The 19,471-nt window shown below is 33.5% G+C and overlaps 1 protein-coding gene across 3 annotated transcripts in view; it reads left to right on the plus strand.

The window, feature by feature from the left end:
- The window catches only part of ASXL2 (additional sex combs like 2, transcriptional regulator), a 107,087-nt gene that overhangs the window by 70,881 nt on the left and 16,735 nt on the right, over window positions 1-19,471 (plus strand). For 2 of the 3 annotated variants that reach the window (XM_011356536.2, XM_011356537.2), the window contains 5 exons: window positions 2,548-2,663; window positions 5,949-6,081; window positions 6,867-7,010; window positions 13,385-13,548; window positions 17,083-17,179. In XM_011356536.2, the coding sequence (XP_011354838.1) occupies window positions 2,548-2,663; window positions 5,949-6,081; window positions 6,867-7,010; window positions 13,385-13,548; window positions 17,083-17,179 (654 nt within the window). Of the gene's footprint in view, window positions 1-2,357; window positions 2,466-2,547; window positions 2,664-5,948; window positions 6,082-6,866; window positions 7,011-13,384; window positions 13,549-17,082; window positions 17,180-19,471 lie in introns of those variants that run through there. The other variant, XM_011356539.2, reaches the window with a different exon arrangement.

A 19,471-nucleotide genomic window follows, 5' to 3' on the forward strand; every position in this document is an offset into this window, starting at 1 on the left:
GAACCTAGCTAGCAGAGATTGCTAGGTACATGGAAGATATTTAATTCTTTATTGCTCTAATACAATTATGTGTCTTCGAAGACAGTGTAGCCCTTTAAAGGACTCTCAGAGAGATGTTTCTCAACATATGTTTAAATCTTATTTGCTGTTTGTAGTTCTGAGCCTTTAATATTTTAAAGTTAGAACAAAGTTTAAGTTTCATAGAAGTTATGAGACCAGTACTTAGCATTAAGTCAACTCTGGAGGATGAATGTTCCTCATTGGTGGGTCCTGGAATCTGCATGATTTAGTTCAGTTGGCTTTGAGATAGGTGTGTGATTGCATTTGTTAGAAAGGGCTTTTGCCTTAAGGGGAAACATTCCAAACAGTGTGCCCTGGTGATTACAGATAGCTTAATGTCTCTTTTTCAGGCTGCAAAGTAGAATTTTTACATTCTCTAATGAGGTTATTTTGGTGGTTTGGTTTGTTTTCTATTTATTTTCAGACAGTATTTGAGGCAAGTGAGGAAGTGTATATTCTCAGATTTATGCAAACCATTAAAAAGAAAATAAACCTAGTTAATAGTTTTAAACTTTGTTTTCATTATGTCCCTTTAAAAACATTGGTCAAAGCAAAAAGACAATAACAAGTGTTGACGAGGATGTAGGGTAATTAGAAGTCTCATATATTCTTGGTGGAATTAAAAAATGGTGTAGCTATTTTGTAAAACAGTTTGGCAGTCTCTCAAAAAAGTTAAACATAGAGTTACTGTAAGACCCAGCAATTCCACTTTCAGATTTGAATCCAGGAGAATTGAAAACATACTTCCAAGAAAAATTCAACTAATGAATACATGTCATTGTTCATAATGGCAAAAAAAGTGTATGTATTCAATGGAATAATATTCGTTGATAAAAAAGAATGAAGTTTTGATACATACTCTAACATGGATGAACTTTCAAAACATGCTAAGTGAAAAAAAGCTAGTCACAAAAGAGCACATATTGTATGATTCCATTTATATGAAATGTCCAGAATAGTCAGATCCATGGAGACAAAAGTAGATTAGTGATTGCTGGGGACTAGGGGCATAGATTAGGGGGAAGAAGAGTGACAGCTAACCAGTACAGGGGCTTTTAGTGGGTTATGAAAACTGACTTGTGGTGATGGTTGCACAACTTTGCAAATATATTAAAAGCCATTGAATTTTACACATTAGGTGAATTGTATGGCATATATAAATTATATCTCAGTAAATCTGGTATTTTAAAAAACTGTTCAGCATCTAAGTGTAGAGGATATGGTTTCTTTTTATTGCTCAACCACCTCAAGAATTATTTAACTTTATTTTTGTGTGATATATTACAATGAACTTTTTCTTTTTCACATGTATTGTATATCAGTTCTTTCTCCTGTATAAACCATATCACAAGGGATGGGATCCAAAGCTAAAATCATGTAGCTAAGTCATTTTCTTAATATTTTCTGCTCTTGTTCCCCTGCTCTTGTCCCCTTTAAGTATTATCTCCTGTGTATTCCTTTCTTGGGATATATAAGAGTCAGTTGAAATGCCGTATTCCAAAACTTGTATATTCCAATGAACGATGTTTCTGCATTTTCATGTTAGGTAGCTGCCTACCAAAATACTTTATATGGTATCTTAAAGCTCTTTAACCATACCATGGGATGTCATTTTGCTATCCAACCATTTTCAGTCCAACTACTGTGAAAGGAGAAGGCATTAGTAAACATGGGGTTTTCAAAGTTATCACTAGCAGTAGTGACTATTATTTTTATTAAATAGTCTGAATCAGCAGTTTATGTCATAAATAATACACTGACAAACTTTATAGAACATAAAGATCAATTACTTTTTATTATAAGTGGTATAGGCTCTTCAAGGGGAAGACCCTCCACGTAAGACTAAGATTTGGCTATGCTCTGGGGTATAAAACAGCTGGTGATGAAGTAGAGAGTGGTTATATTTTATAAACTACATTGCTTCCATTAGAGAAATCCTAAAGTGCCCTCTTAACACTGGTAGGCCTAAAACTATTGATTTTAGAGATGAAGGAATATAAGTATTAAAGCTATGGTAGAGTGTTTGAGGTGGAATGGTCTTATTGCCTTTATTTTAGATAGGGAAAACTGGGACCCATTCATCAATCCAGTGCCCTTCCACTCTAACATATTGTCATTCAATTTACCTTAAGAACACACATATTGTCCAACAGGCTTGAGACTCTTTTCTAAGTTTTATCTAATTTGATGACTAATGGTTTATAGTCTCCTTCCCGCTTCTTCAGTCAATTCTTTTGAAAAATTTAAGAATGAAAAGTAATGAATACTAACACCCATCCCTTCCCCATCCTATCATCCTTCACTAGAGCTTTCTGAGGAAATAAACTGAAAAGGGAGGCTGTTTGCCGTAGAACTCCAAAAAGAAGATACTTCCCAAAAGTGTTTGGTCACAGTTCTTAATACAGGTAGCAGCATACGATTGGGGAAGGAATGGTGCGTGATGTCAACTCTGATAACACAGTTTTTCATTGTCATTTTTCCCCCTAGTATCGTCTAGACCGTCACAGCCATCCTCTCCCCAGTCAGGCTGCCCGTCACCCACCATTCCTGCAGGTAAAGTCATTTCTCCATCACAGAAGCACAGCAAGAAGGCACTAAAGCAGGTAATCATGCTAGTTTGTGTTTATTAGAAGTCTAATCTCCTACATTAAAAATGCAAGACTCTGGCAACCATTGAAAATTTTTTGAACAGAAGGACATTATATCCTTTTAAAAAGGAGAAATTTTATTCAGTTTCCCAATTTGGATTTAATAATTTATGTACCTCTCAGTTGCTGGTTTTTTTAATCACATTAATTTGTTTCTAATTTGCTAAGAGGTTTTCGTTTGTGTGTTTGTTTTTTAAATTATAAATAGGAATTGAATTTTTCACGTTTGTTTTCTTCAGCATTTATTAAGATGATTTAGGTAGCTTTTCTCTTTAAATCTATAGAATTCCATGCCTAGATTTTCTAATGTTAATCTATATATAGCTCTCTAAAATAAACTATATGTTTGTTACATATTTTTAAACATGTTATGGAATTTTTAAAAAGATTTTAGCTTGGATTTTTTTTTTCTTTCTTTTTGTACTATGTACAGTTTGGAACCAAGATTGTTCTAGCATCATAAAATAAATCGTGCAGCTCTGTATTTTTCTAGATTTTTGGAAAGTTTTGTAGAATTTATTTTTTCCTTGAAAGTTCTGTAAATCTTACCTTTTAAAATTGTTTTCCTAGCATTTCAGTTTTATTTTATCTACCTTTACTGGTCTCTTGATTTTCTACTTTTTGAGCTATTTTGGATTACTTTTTTTAGAAAAGGTCCATTTCACCTGATTTTTTCCAATATTGGTCTAAAGTTGTGCATAGTATTCTTTTGTCTTTTCTTTTTGTTTCAATTTTGTTTATTTGTAATGTATCTTATTTTTTCCCATTGCTGCTTGCCAGTGGTTTGTCTGCTTTTGATTTTTTTTGAAATTCAAATGGTCAGTAAATGTAAACTCACTAGTAATTAAGGAAACAATAATAGACTACTTTTAGTATACAAATCTTATGTCAAGCATTGGCAAGTATATGGGAAAATGGCTACTGGTGGTTTGCTGGTGAAATATAAATTGTTATAGTTACTTTGGAGAGAAATTTTGTAATATCTATTAAAATTTTAAATGCATATACTTTATGGCTAAGCATTTGAACATTTTGAAACTGTTAGAGAAATACATATATATATATAAATGCCCAGAACAATATTTGCATTAAAGTTTATAATAGCAAGAAGCTTGCAAAAGCCTAATACATATCGATTAATGAATTCCTTAATAAACAATGGCATATCTAAATGCTGGACAGTTATGCAAGATTAAAAGTTTACTTTGTAATGAGGTTGTTCTGTATGTATAGACATGGAAATGTCACACTATAATGCTGAATTGTTAAAATTAAGTTGTGTTATGACATGTAGGTCAGATACCATTCCTAGAATATAAGACTATATTTTTTTAATAGAAATATGAACATGTATATACAAACACAATATAATGTAAGTGTTAAAAAAGCTTAACAAGGAAAAATAAATTGATGATTGATTACTTCTGAGGATTGGGAACCAAGACTGAGGGGGAGGGGGTCAAATTAAAATTTTCAAAATTATGTAGGTATTAAAGTGTTTAAATCCCAAAAGTGCTTTTTAAAAAAGATATCCAGCAATTTGATAATATTAATACTGCCTACCTGGGTATCCTGTAACACTTAGAGTTTTGTAAGTTTTTTGGAAGATTTTAGGAAGTATAAGGTGCTTTTTTTCCACAGGGAAAAAGCAAATATTTTCCTAAACCTTGTTAGCCAATTCATGACATATGTATTTATTTTCTTTAGGGAACACCAATATTAGAAATTGTGTAAATTAGATTATTGGTATGTAAAGTAAGGCCTTGCCTTCAGTGTATGGTTTTCATAGTATTAGGTGAGAAAAAATTACTTAAATATAAGATATCCTTTTCCACAATGAAGATTTGTCGCCGTCATTTGTTTTTTAAATTTTAAAATAGAATTAGGAACATGGTTTATAAACCACTGAGGGAAGGAAAACTGAATATGTACAGTTCTTAAATAGAGAGACTATAAGTTATTCTATTTCCATCATGTGTCTGGATTTATATGATCACAGAAGAAATAGATGAGATCAGATGGTTCTTTTGAAATTTTGCATTAACCTAGAATGACATGGATCCTGTGAGTAGCAGGGAGTACTGCCTAGGAAGCCTGTGAACGTTTTCTGTTCTGATTGCAAAGAGTGAGAGATAAGCTAGAATCGATGATCAGACAACACTGACATTGTTTCACACACTGTGCTTCTGCCTCACCTATTATAAATGCTGTAGGGAATGTAAGCCAGATACCTGGCTCTCTCAGTTCTTTTCTCCGGTGACAGCTCAGATAAAGGAGACAAACTCTTGCCACTGTGTCTTTATAGCAGAGCCAGAGATATGTGTGAAAATAAAGCAGGAGAAAACTATATTGTGAAGAGGTCATGGGAAACAAGTAGCCAGTTATTTCACACTTTTCTGCATGATAGTCTTGAAGGTTAAAGCTTAAAATGGCAATTTAGCAAGGTCATAGACTTTAACTTTTTCCTGGAATGGAGCTTTACTTTCTTAGTTTGTCTTTTTTTTAAACCATAAGTTAAAAAATTGCTTTTATATAGCTTCATGATTAAAATCTGGGAAGTTATTTGTCTTTCCGTTCATTCTGAATGGTTTAGTTTGGTGTATTCTGTAAACTAAGAACATCATAGAAATAAAAACATTTGGAAATAGCCAGGAGGAAGGAACCCCATTATTCTTAGAACTAGTATTTTCTAATCTTCTCTCTCTTCTATTTGCTGCATTGCTTTAAATTGCCGAGATTTTTGTCATTGGGCCAAATCTTACTGCTCTTACACAAGTTCAAACTCAAATAGTTGTTCATTACCTTTCATTTAAATGAAGCACCTCTGAAACATACATAAGCTAAATATTACATTTCTACATGGAGTTGATGCAAATGGAATTCTTCTTGGTTCAAGGTCTATAATTCTATTTCTAGAAATGATTGGAAACTACAAGTATGGAAAGTCAATGGCTTACTGGTGATTTTTAAGCTCTGAAAAATGTTAGTGACTATTTATATAAAGGAGTAATACTAGCAAAAAATATCCATACTCTTAAGAGGATCATTTAGGCCTTGTGTTTAATCAGTTTAATTTAGTTTTTTGTTTGTTTGTTTTTTGGGTTTTTTTTTTACTTTGATAGATTTCAGAGAAATTGGATGATCAGCATGCTCTTTACCACTTGTAAAGAAATCATTTACTTTTTGTTATTACTAAAAACTGATTTGTTTTGTTTCTTATAGTCAGTTTTCTCTTTATAGGCTCTAAAACAGCAACAGCAGAAGAAGCAGCAGCAGCAGCAACAATGCAGGCCAAGCATGTCCATATCCTCCACCCCACATCTTTCTCTGAAGACTGTCAAAGCAGCCAGTGACTCTGTAACTGCCAAACCTGGTAGGTAGACTATGTGTCTTTTCAATGGAAGTTTCTTTTTCTGATATTTTTGTGTTGACTTTTCAATTTTTATACTTTGTCATTTATTTTTAAATTATTATATTCATTTAAATAATCCTCATGCCTCCAAATCATTAGTAGAAATCCTTCCAGGGTAAATGGAAAATGTATACAAGATAATCATGCAGTTATTAAAAAATACATGAGTGGGATTTGTATGTTACAATGAGATCAGTAACTAACTTCCAATATGTCTTATCTAATATTTGGAAGCCTCTAATTAGTAACCTTAAAAAACTGATGTTTTCTGATACAAAAGATGCTCAAACTGAACTCTTCACCACTTCTCTCCTTTGAAAGGTTTTCCTAGGAGTACATGCTACCTTTCAGTTTCCATTGGACATATCTGCAGACCTTTGGATTTTTTGTTGCAGTTGCTTGTTTTGTTTTTAATCTAAACTGATCTAGGTACAGACTTTGTGTTTTATTACACAGCTCAGTTTGACACCAGCTGATTATATGGGCCTGCCAGATTTAAACTGTCTTGCAGAACTTTGCATTTTTATTAGGAAGGATGTTTACCACTAGAAGCAAATAATGTGCCGGCAGGAAGGAAGGGATTTTATTTTATTTTTTGAGTCTTAGTTCTCAGACTCAAAGCACATTTGCAAGGTCACATTGCCTCATACATAACTCCTCTTAACATTGAATGATTTAATTGTTTGATTCATTGATTTCTCTCTATAACCTCAATGTCACCAGTCTTTTATATATTTTTTCCCTAGCTATATGGGAAGGAAAACAATCTGATGGACAGTCAAGCAGCCCTCAGAACTCAAACTCTAGCTTTTCTTCTTCAGTTAAAGTGGAAAATCCTTTGCTAGGCTTGGGGAAGAAGTCATTCCAAAGATCTGACAGACTCCACACAAGTAAGTTAGTTAATTTACAAACATGTCAGTTCTCATGCCTTAATTTATCAACTGTGTCTGAAATTCATCAGCTGCTTCGCTTAACTGTTACTTCCTATGAGGTCTTGACTGTCTTCATGTTCTTCTTGTCTTTCTCTTATCATACTTTATTTCAGATTAAGATCTGTTATCAACTATTTTGTGGTTTATTTCTTTTACCGACAATAGGTTGCTTTGTCCAGCATTATTTATATTTTACTTCTAACCAGTACAGAAAAGTAGAAGGGCTTATAATTAAACATGGCAAACTGAACCTTTTTTCCTGCTTCCTCTGAACCTCACTAAAATGAGAATACGGAAACACAAAAGATTAAATCCAGAAGGGTGAAAAAAAAGACAACAGATGGGCAGTCAGTGTCAACCATTTTGAAAAATGAAAACCGGATGGAGTTTTTCACAGAGCTAAGGAACAGATGCCAGTAATAAGCAAGCCAGCTAAGGCTGCAGAATACCAGAAAAGTTCCAGAATTGGAGTTATCATGTATCATAGCAGAGAAGGGTGAGACATAGGGTTGAAAGGAAGGACCTTCTTTGTAAGTTAATAAGGAGCAATTTGATATCTCACCCTAGTAGGAGACAGGGGTTTATTTTGAAGTGAAACCATCCAGATTTCAAATTCAGAGATAATACACATAGATGAAGGCAGACAGTGAGGCAATGTGCTGAAATTAGAGAAATCAAGTAAAATACAAATACTGAATAATGATCCTCTTGCTTGGTTTCCAGTATTAATGAGGCATATTTCTACCACCACTACTTCTTTCTTCCTCCCCATCTATGCTCCAGCAGGAGACTGGTAGATTGGTACCTAAAAAATTTGAATAAACTCAGAAAAAAGTCTGCAGGCAAAGTTATAGATTCCCAACTAAACAGAGATCATCTTGATCACACTTCTGTGGAGCTCATTAGCTTATGAGGCCCATCCATGCATTCAGAATTTGCAGTCAGCCTAGTAAGTGCCTGTCTTTTACTTATGATTACCAAGGATCATTTTAGAAGAAAACTTCCATCATAAGAGACAAAATCTGAAATATAGACTCCAAGGACACAGAGACAATTCGGAAAGGAGAAAATTTAAAACAAATAACTTTTTAAACTATAATATCCACAAAAAGAAATGAAAGATGATATTGCACCAATGAAAGAACAGAATACTGTGTTAAAAAATCAGAAGATAGGGTATTAAATAACACGATAGTAGAAATAAAATGTTCTAATAGAGATACATAAAGTTAAAGGTGATGAAATTTCCCAGAACGTAGATCAAAGGAGAGTTTTAAAAGGAGAGAAGAGAGGAGGTAAGAAAATTGGAACACCAATCTAGGCTGTCTAATATCTTTAATAGTAGGACTAGCAGATATTGAAAGGGAGGTATAAAAGATAAGAGAAGTAATGTAAGAACATTTCTTAGAATTGAAAGCCATAGATTACAGGCTGAAAGTACATAATTGGTGTCAAAACACGAATAAAAAGAAATCTATTCCCAGGCACATTCTTTTGGAATTTCAAAACACCCAGGATAATGAGAAGATTCCAAAAAAATCTCCAGAGAGAAAAAAATACTTTACATACAAAGATTCAAGAATTAGGATGGCAGACATCTCAGAAATATAGAAGCTCAAAGAATGTGCAGCATTGCTGGCAAAATTCTAGGGGAAAATTATTCTATATTCATTTATTGTTCCAGACCCTTCCAAACTATTAAGTTTGAGAATAGAATTCATAGTATTTTCTGTCATCTTCTTTCTGGTTTGATTCTAGGTGGCATTATAAACTAGGATACTTTTTCTTAAGAGACACTATCTGTCATACTGAGTATACCCTTTGAACATCAGTTCAACTGCCAAAGATTAAAAATATGCATTTATTAAACAGATATTTACAAAAGATACACTAATATACCAAACCCAGGTTTAGGGCCTGAGAGACCTGGCGATGAACAGAAAAAGTTTTTCCTTTTGGAACCTATATTTAACTTCGATTCAGTTAAAGTCCCAATTTCAGTATCTTCATTCAATTAATGTAGAAATGTGGATGTACAAAATTGAGAAATTATGTACTGAGAATTAAAAACTTCCATACAAAACTAGGAAAAATTAACCATTAAAAAAAGAAGGCATGGTTTATTTAAGTTTGACCTAACGGTCAAAAAATAAATGAAAGTTCTTCTTTCATGCAAATATGCATTAAAAGAAACGCTATGGAAATTTTAAAGCATTTTACCACAATGAGTACTTTCCAGACATGGAAGAATCTGTACATTTTATGTAAAATGTAAGTGATAAAACTGAATTAGTAATTTACATGAAATTATTTTAGTTAACATTGGTATAGTTTGTTTTAAAGTCAGTGAGATCAGTAGTTGTGTTATATATTTTTACATCCTATATTCAGTCAGAAGAATAAACATAGCTCACATTTCAAGTATAATATAATAGAATAAGGCAACCTAAACTGAAAAAAAAAAAGGTCAACTTTACCAAAATTAGAAGACTTAAACTTTAAATTCTAAAAATCGAGCCACAGACAAGTATTCTCAGAGCACTGTTTACCAGAATAATTTACAACTACGTCTCAGTTTCTCTTAAGTTAAAATTTAACTAAAGTTTGAATCAGATGTGAAGGTACACCGTGAATGCAGAAAATAGTAAAAACTATTCAAGGAATGCTGACACTCCCATACTGTCAGTTAGATGACAGAGGGAAACTAGGATGTTGCTTTCAGGTCTATAGAGGCATTGCAAATCGGTATACAACTAAAAAACTGGTAACCACCTATATGATCATCAGTAGGGATCCAGTTAAACCAGTCCTGGTACATAAGTTGTAATATGGTGCAACTTTTTTAAGAGAAAGAGGTGAATTTGTAGGCAGTAGTTTGGAAAGATGATCAAGATATGCAGTGAAAGAAAAAATATGATTAGTGTGTATATTGTGATTTCATTTCTTCAAATTAAAAATGTCATTTGTGATAGGAAGCCAGGATTTGAATGTAGAAAGCTTTGCTTCTCATTTATACATTTTTTTACTATTCCAATAGGAACAGCCTTTACCTTTATCTTTCAGGTATTGCTTTTATTATTATTTGGTTAGAAAAGTTTTTATATTTTTTTATTGCGATTTCCCTTTTGTCCCAGAAGTTATTTTGCACTTTTAAATATTTGTTTTACCAAATGTATAGGGATTTTTGTATTTTTGTTTTTATCAATTTTTAACTTAAATTTCTTGTGATCAGAGATTATGCACTGTATGATACCTGTGCCTATATAGTATAGTGATAAATAACAGATCCTGAAGCCACAAATTCCTTTACTGCAACTTAATAGTATAATGTTGGGCAAGTTACCATATCTGGGCCTCATTTTCCTCATTCTTGAAATGGTTTCCTGCTTCATCGGGTTGTGTGAAAAAATAAATGAGTTAATACATGTCAGTGTTTAGTGCCTGACACTTAGGAAGCCCTGTATAAGTGTTTTACTGCGGCTGTGATTGGTCATTGTTGTTATTACCACTAATATTAAATTTACTAAGACCTTTTTTGAATGAATTTTATAAGTGTATTCTAGTCGTAAAACACAGAATTCTTGTTTATTGGATCATGCTCGTCAATCTGAAAAATAGTTCAGCTTTTTTTTAATTTCCTTCTTTTTTGGGATGCTTTTGGTATAGTTATTTCTTAATAATTGAGAGAGTTTTGTTGAGATCTCCTATCCTAATGGTGGCTTTGTCCATTTGAATAATTTTTTATTTCACATATTTTAAAGCTATCTTATATTAGATAATTTCGTGTTTAAAATCTTCCTGGTGGATTTAACCTCTACCATTATTTATTTACCTTATCAATCACTGATTAAGTTTTTTACTAAAAATGTCTTTTGTTCGATATCAATAAAGACACACCAGCTTTCCAGTGGTTAGTTTTTGCCTAGTATATCTTTACTTTGTTTATCTCTGTGTCCTCGTGCTTTAGGTATGTCTCTTTACAGAGCATATTGCTAGCTGTATTTTTAAAATTTTAATTCAATAGGACTATCTCTTTCATTTGGTGAGTTTTATCTATATGTATTATAATTGTTAATCTATTTGAAATAATTTCTACAGTCTTGGGGTTTTTTTTTTTTGCTGACCTTTGTCCTGCTTTTTTTTATTTCCTTTTTTTTTTTTAATTAAAAAAATTCTAACAATTTAGCACTGATCTTTCCTGTCTGGATTTAAATAAAATTATCTGACATTTCAGGGGTTTTTTTGTTTGCTTTTTTTCCCCCACAAATCAGACAGAATATTATTGTTTTATACTACAGTGTTGGTGTAGATTTATCTACTTTTCTCCATTGTATTCCAGCTCATCTTTCTGTAATGATTTTCTTTCCCATGGTATCATTTTTTAAGAACTTTATTTAGAACAGGTCTCTTGGTAGTAAATGCTCTCAATTTTTGCTTCTCTCTAATCTCTTTGTTTCATGTTTATTTGTAAGGTGAGTTTGGTGTACATACCATTAGAGGTTGATGGTTATTTTTTCTCAACATTTTATAGTTATTAAACACTTTGTTCTGGATTTCTTTGTTGTTAAGAACTTCGCTGTTATTCTGTTGTTTCTTTTTATGAAATCTTTCACTTCCTTATGGATGCTTTCAAGCTATTCTCTTGGTCTTTCATGAGTGGTTTACTAAGCTAGGTCTAAGCATGGATTTCTTTTTACCCTGTGTTGAATGTGTTAGGCTTTTACATCTTTAGTTTTGTAGTTTTCATCAGTTCTGGTAAATGCACTACTGTCAGTTTTTTAAATATTGCTTTTTTTCCATTCTCTTTTTTTCCCCTGGGTCTTCAATAAAGCATATATTAGACCTCATTCTATCAGTTATGTTTCTCCTAAAGCTTTCAAAATATTTAATCTTATATGTCTTTCTTGTGTTCTGGGTAAACTGTTTGGCTGTATATTTTAGGTTAAAATTCCCTGTTTAACAGTGTCTAAACTGCTCTTTAATCCATTCATACTATCTGATTTCAACAATTTTTATTCTATATTTGTAGAAGTCTCATTTATTTTTTTCAAGCCTTTGTATTTTCTAATTATCTCATCTTTACAATTACATTCTTTAATCATTTTATACGTAGCTATTCTGTATTCTATATATGTGTCAGTTTCAGTGAGAGCAGTGGTTCTAGGTCTTAATCTTTTCTTTCTGGTTTCTGTTGACTCGTCACGGTGACCTACCTTCTGGTTTGTCAGGGTAATCTTTGTGAGGTAGTGCTGAATTTCAATTTATAGGAATCCTATGGGCTTTATTTAAGGGAAATCTTTTCCTCTTTAGAGAGATTACTTTTGTTTGTACTTAGAGCAGGAGCCAGAGGTTACCCACATTCAGGATTTTGTAGCTTTGTGCGAGTATTTATAAATGTAGAATTTCTAGGTCCTAGATTCCTATGCACATTAAAATTTTGCTGTATATTGTTAAATTTTCTCGTAATAAGATTATACTAATTTCAGCCCCACCAGTGTATTTGAAAGTGGTTTTGCTTTTTCCCTGCATAGTCCTATCACTATAATGCAGTATTTGCTATTTCGATAGACCAAAAATGTTCATCGGTTTAACAGATATTTCTTTAAATATTAACACCTCAGCATCTGTTTATGGTTAGTCAACTATGAATTGCCTGTTTCCTTTGTTCATTTTTTTCTTGGTGATACGTCTTTTTCATACTGATTTATAAGTTCACTTTCAGTATGAATAGTTATCTTCTGTTGTGGCTTGCAAATATTATTCTAAGTTAATCTTGTGTATGTGTGGAGACATATATGTATATATATATTACATTTTAAACGGTTGTGTACACAAATCTGTCAGTCTTTTAAAAGACTGTAACCTCATCGTTAACAGATTTCTTAGGCAATGCAAATTCAAATTGATGAAAAAAATTCTCAAGAGAAAAAGGGCCTCAGTATGATTTCTATATAGATTTGAATTTTTCTTTTTTCTTTTTTGTCAAATTTTGTGTATGTCTCATTTATCGTAAACTTCCTCAATTCTGTTCGGGAAATAATCAAGTCTCAAACATAAAATGCACTTTTAGTCTGTCAAAAGGTTCACTTTTACAAACCTTATTCTATTTTTGTAGAGAAGATGTTATATTTGTTTATCCTTCATGAATGAGCAAAACTTGCTTTGTTCGTCATAGAATAAATTTCTAAGAACCTTAAGTGTTACCTTCTTCACAGTGTGATATTTAAAGTACTTAAAACTGTGGGGTTTTTTGTACTGCAGAGCAAGCTGTAGTTTAGATTGAAACAGGAATGTGAAAGAGGCCTAAATGATTCTTTTTCATATTTTTGTAGGACAAATGAAAAGGACTAAATGTGCTGAAATTGATGTTGAGACACCAGACTCCATTCTGGTCAATACAAATCTTCGAGCACTGATCAACAAACACACCTTTTCAGTCCTTCCTGGAGATTGCCAACAGCGACTGCTTTTACTGCTTCCAGAGGTGGATCGACAGGTGTGTGATTTCAAGCATAAGCAGTTTTATAATCCTCCTGAAGGTTTCTCCCCTTTAGAACTTCTTATGACTTTTTAAATAGCTTTTTATGTGTACCTGTAAAGAAGTGGTATCAAAGGTGCTAAACAAGAAATAAGAATATTTTTATGGAAGTGCTCTTAATAAGTTGGCCCTGTAAGGCTTATAAAGAAAAAAAAAAACTCTTGTCAGGATATCAAGATTATGGAATAAAATTTGTCTAGCTATCAGATGTAGGCATCCATAGAATGCAGTTCAGGAGGAAGAGCTATCTTGTTTAAGACATTAAACAGGGGTTTTTGAATGGATTTTTTGAAGTGTTTTAGAATGTTAATTATTCTCATTCTTTTGTTAAATTTTTCTAAAACCAATATTTTTTTCTTGCATAATAAATAATTTAAAAGCCCAATATAAGATACTCTTTTTTGTTTTTTAAAGTACCTAGAAGAAATACTAAAGGTTTGTGAAATACCTAGGCAGAGGTCAGAGAGATTTAGCTTGGTCAGGAGTAAGGTAAAGGTCTGAGACTTTGGTTTTCATCAAGGAAAGAGTGACTAGCAAGTACTCCCCCTTCTGATCTTCCGATTCCTCCTCTGCAAAAGGAAAATAGGACTATTATGATTTTCTAAGATTTATTCAGTTCTGAGATTTTTTTTTAATTCATTACTATTTCCAAAAATCTACTGTTTTAAGTAATCTGACATAGCTCTCCCTTTCTAATCATAAAAGCTAGATGAGAGAGAGCTATCTTTCCTAGTTTACAGTAAGAGAGCTAGATATATTCCCTGGTTTATAGTGAGAAATTAATGGAGAGTAAGTAAACTACACAAGTCACAATAGCTAATTGACTGTAAAATCAAAACCAAATCTTTCTAATCCTGAAAATCATCTTTCTATTTGACCATATCGACATCAGTTTCATAGTGCTGTGAATCAGCACATGTGAAAGCAGGTCAGACTCCATTTCCAGGGAGTCCAAATAAGTCAGGTCCACTACCAGCGGTAAGGCAAAGAAGTAAAATGGATCATTCCCAGCTACTGCTTTCTCCACATTATCACTTCTAGAGAAATTATAACATGCCCAGTTCTTGTTTAGAACACGTTAGGAGATTGACGTTTTGGCAGAGTTATTAGAGAACTTCTCATTAGAGATTGCTCTCATCTTTTTGAAGACTTGGCTTATTAGGTTGGGAACGATAATATAGGACCTAACGAGGGTCTGTGAGTAGTTAAGTAGTGCAGGTTCCTCAGAACTGTCTTTTGACTAATGGCCCTTATCTCTCAGAAGGATTGCCACATATAATTTTAGAATTCAAAGGGACCTTAAGAGTTATCTGTTCAACTTGCTGTAGAGTGCAATCCTGTGTGGTAGTCTTAGTAGGAGGTCACTGCCTCTTTCAGTTATTATGGTGGGAACATAAAGTAAACTGATAAATATTGTATTTGTGTGTAGAGTATGGAGTTCAAATTAAATGAAATACAACTTCACTGTCGGACAAAATTTGGAGTGTTTATAAAGAATTCTGGTTATTACTAGGATGAAATATTGGAAAGAATAATTCAGTGTATGAAGTGCCCAAAAGTGAAAAGTAGAAAAACAGTATTTAGACCAGAGAAAAGAATAAGGGGAATGGAGTGGATTAAAACACCTTCTTTGGACAGATTTGAAGGTCTATCATATGAAGAGGGCAACTTCTTTGTTTCTCCAGAAAGCAGATTTGGAGTTACAAAACATTTTTTTAAGATAGTTGAGGCTATTAAACCGTGGAATGGATTGACTTGTGATGGAGTATCTTGCTCATCAATGGAATATTCAAGCAAATGTTAGATGACCTCTTCTCATAGGGAAACCTGTTACTCCTCTGATAATTCTCTATAGTACAACGAAGTAAGGTCCTCAGGCTGTTTTCAGCCCACTGCTTGAATTTTTTTTTTCCCCCTCTTTTTGATTCCCCTCCCCCCACCACTACTTCCTCCCCTGACCTACGGATAGTGCCAGGTGCCGAAGGTGCCGAATGGTGTCATCTCCACTTAAGAACTAGATCTCTGAAGGCAGGGCGTCTCCTCCCACGCGCTCGCAGTGTGCACCCGGGGCCTGGCGCACCCGGGGTATGGTCCATGGCTCCACCTGGGGCGCGAACCCAGGACCTTCTGCGTGTAAAGCAGATGTGCTAACCACTACACTATGGAACCCCCCTCCCCACCCCCACAATTGCCTGATTTTGTAAACAAAGTTTTATTGGTACACAGCACTCCTAACTAGTTTATATACTGTCTTTAGCTTCTTTCATGCTACAGTAACCAAGTTAAGAACTTGCAACAGAAGCCATGTAGCATGCAAAGCCTAAAATATTTGCAGTCTATGTCTTTACAGACAATGTCTACCAGTTTCTCCTCTAGAGACAGGGAGAAGTAATGTTGGCTCAGATAGAGTTACAAAGTAAAGTGGTTGACAAAAGAGTTCCTCAGTCCCGAGGATATCAAGTAGTTACCTAAATTTTTTAATTGCTTTTAAATTGGGATTCAACTTTATTTTCTGCTGGATAGATAGCCAGTTGTTCCAGCCCTACATAAGTTTGAAATACCATCTTTGTCATATATTCTATTTACTTATATGTGGTATGTATTTATAGGTGCAATTAAAATCAGTTTTTCTCTCTCAGTTTTTAAATTTTTTTCCATATGAACATTCAGATCATTTTATTAATAAAAAAACTTCATAGAGATTCTGATAGGAATATAGATACTAAATTTGGGAACAACGGCAATTTCATTAAGTGTTTTCATCCAGGTTTTTTTAGATCTTGTGTTTTATGTTCTTAAATAAGATTTTGTGGTTTTAAACCAAGACAGGAAATTCAAAATCTAATACAAAGAAGATTCTTAAAACTTTTCAGCCAGACAACATGACGTCACAAATCAAGTCAATGGACAGATTGGGTGAAATATTTTTTACATAAAACATGTTACTATGAATAATATGTAAAGGAGTCTCACAAATTGAGAATAAAAACAAGCAGCTTCATAGACAAGTGAGCAAATGATAGAGATTTGCATTTCACAGATAGTAAATCTGAATATTCAGTAAACATTCAAAAAGATGCATAAAACTCTAGTAGTCAGGATATAGGGTATTTTTTACCATTTCCAACCCACTAATTAGATTGGCAAAAATTAAATAGCACATTCACATCTGTTCGCAAGATAAAAGGTGTTTTGATCTATTTCTAGTAGAAATGTGAATTGTTTTAGCCTTTTTAGAAAATACCTAGTTACACACAAATATTTTTTTGTTCTTGAAACCTGTCCCATGGTTATAAAAGTACTACTATATTATCCTTACCAGAATGCTATTACATTATAAAATAGAGGTCCATAATATGCAGCATGGTATGAAATAATCATGTTTCTATAAAATTAAATGCATATATACATTCTTTTTTAAAAAGAAAGGAAGTCATATTCCACATGATACATTTGGCTTTTAAGCTTTCCTTGGCTTATTCGTTGACCCAGGTTGGTCCAGATGGTCTGATGAAGTTAAATGGCTCAGCCCTTAACAATGAGTTCTTCACTTCAGCGGCCCAAGGCTGGAAGGAAAGACTCTCAGAAGGTAAGTGTTCTGCCTTATATGTATGAGGGCATATTGGCACCTCTGTGCCTCAATGGGTCTTTGAATAATTTTGGAAGGCAAAGGACAGGATGTTGCCTACCTATCCTGTATGAAACACATTACAAGACTTTTAGACTTTTATTCCTCTTTTCCTAATCAGATTTGGCTCCAGACGGTCCAACAATATGTTTATTTAGGGATTTCAGGTCACCTGAGAAACTAAGAAATAAATGTTTAGGCCCTATTCCTAAAGATTCTGATTTAGTAATTCTAGGTTAATGCTTAGGGATTGAAATTTTAATAAGCTCCCTAATAAGCAGAGTATAGAATTAGAGTTCTTTTATGGTGCTATGAATTATGGTTTGGTAAGCAGTAATAGAACCTCTTTATTACTGCCCAACCTCAATAAAACTAACAGTAAAAAGAATCACTAAGAACTTTTTTAAAAAACAGCTTTATTGAGAAATGTTTCATATACTATAAAATTTATCCATTTGAAGTATAAGTTCAGTGGCAGTCAGAGTGTTTTAATAAATGTAGATTATGACCGAGAATTGCCAACTGTGGTCACTGGTTTGCCATGTATGTGGTCACATGGTTTGCCATAATTCTGATCTACCAAATTTACTGAGGGTAAATTATAAAGTATAAAAAATGATTGATTGCATTTGCATAGTATGTAGTATCAGTCACTATTTTCAGTTCTTAACCCTGACTGCTCATTTTAACACCTGCGGTGTTTTTAGAAATGCTGACGTCCAGGTTCCACTCTCAGTGAATTTGATTTAATTGATCTAGGATGGTGCCCGGGCTTCAATGTTTTGTTTCTTTAAGTTCTCTCAAGTGATTCTAATACATTAAGTGATTCTAATAATGCAGTCATTATTAAAACTACTGGCTGTATTATTTTTATTTCACATCTTTCATTTGTGATTTGGTACACATTGAATAAAGACTAGCACTTGAAAAGTCACACGAAGTTTTGCCAAAGAATAGCTTAAAACAAGTGTGAGAAGCTTTAAAATAAATTTATGAGAAGAGTATTAGGAAGGTTATTTGTTGGTTACTTTTTGTCAGATCATTGACAAATTTAATTGACTAGCTAACTTATATCGTTGAGTTTTCCCTTCCTATTTTTCTTTTTAGAATGAATTCTGTATGGAAGGGTTCTCTTTGGTCCCTGATTACTTTAGTCCTTTCTCTTTCTTAAAGATTTTCTTGAGCAGAGACCCCTTTTTTTCTGAAAGAATTGAGATCACGTAAGGATTTTAAAATACACCTGTTACCAGTATCTTTTTTGAAGAACAATTTGGTAAAGAATTTATGTCCTCCAACCCTCCAATTTTTAAAAGCAGGTATTATCAACAAGGACATCTTGATTTTTATCAGTTACTTTTTTTGCATATTAGCAGTCAGTGCTGTACCTATAGTCATGTGATTACATTTTTATAAGCAGCAGAAATTTTGAACACTACACATGCGAACAGAGTTCAGTACTTTTTATTCCTCATTCTGTTATGCACAGTAGACTCAACAAAAAAGCAGAAACTCTGAATTGGATTTTGACAGCCAAATTCTTTTCCTCCTTGTATGCCAGGACTGTCCTCTAAAACTTTGCCTTTCCCTCTTCTTACTCCCAGGAGGTCTTAAATTCAAGTCTGCCGTTTCCACCTCTATTTCCTGGAGACCTGGGTATTAGAGCATTAAAGGGAGCAGTCTTTCTGGGCTACAGGTTTGAAGATAGCATACCAAGCACATTGACTGTTCTCTGCTGATGGAGTGGGAGGGGCTGAGGTGGTTGGTAGTATATGCAAATAAATGGCATATTCAGAGTAGCTGGGTCTTTGGCATGTTAAGTGCCTTGTTGCTAGGGCACTAGCCTGGTCCAGTTTCTGGAACAATTAGAAAACTGACAACTCCAAAATAACTCCCTGCCTTTTTACTGGAACCTCAAATGCCTTTAATCTGGGCCTCAGCTGTTCAATTATGCATAAATATGTTCAGTTAGACATAAAAGGCCTAAAACACAGGTTGCTTTAGAGAAACAGAACTTTAAAATAATAAAATACCCCATAGCATTATTTACTGAAAGTTCATGAGTATTTTTCCAGTGGAAAGCAATTACAGATTCAAGAATAGTGATGAAATAAATCTGTAGGGAATATGATGTTTGGAGCAAGAAGCAGATAGTACAAGGAAAGCCCAGAGAAGAGACCCAGTTGACCTCAGCTGCATTCTGAAAACTACATGGAGTGGTGTGCAAGTATTTTTATTCCACCTAATGGCACTTCG

The sequence above is a fragment of the Pteropus vampyrus genome, unplaced genomic scaffold (assembly GCF_000151845.1).
Source record: "Pteropus vampyrus isolate Shadow unplaced genomic scaffold, Pvam_2.0 Scaffold28, whole genome shotgun sequence".
Taxonomy (NCBI): Eukaryota; Metazoa; Chordata; class Mammalia; order Chiroptera; family Pteropodidae; genus Pteropus; species Pteropus vampyrus.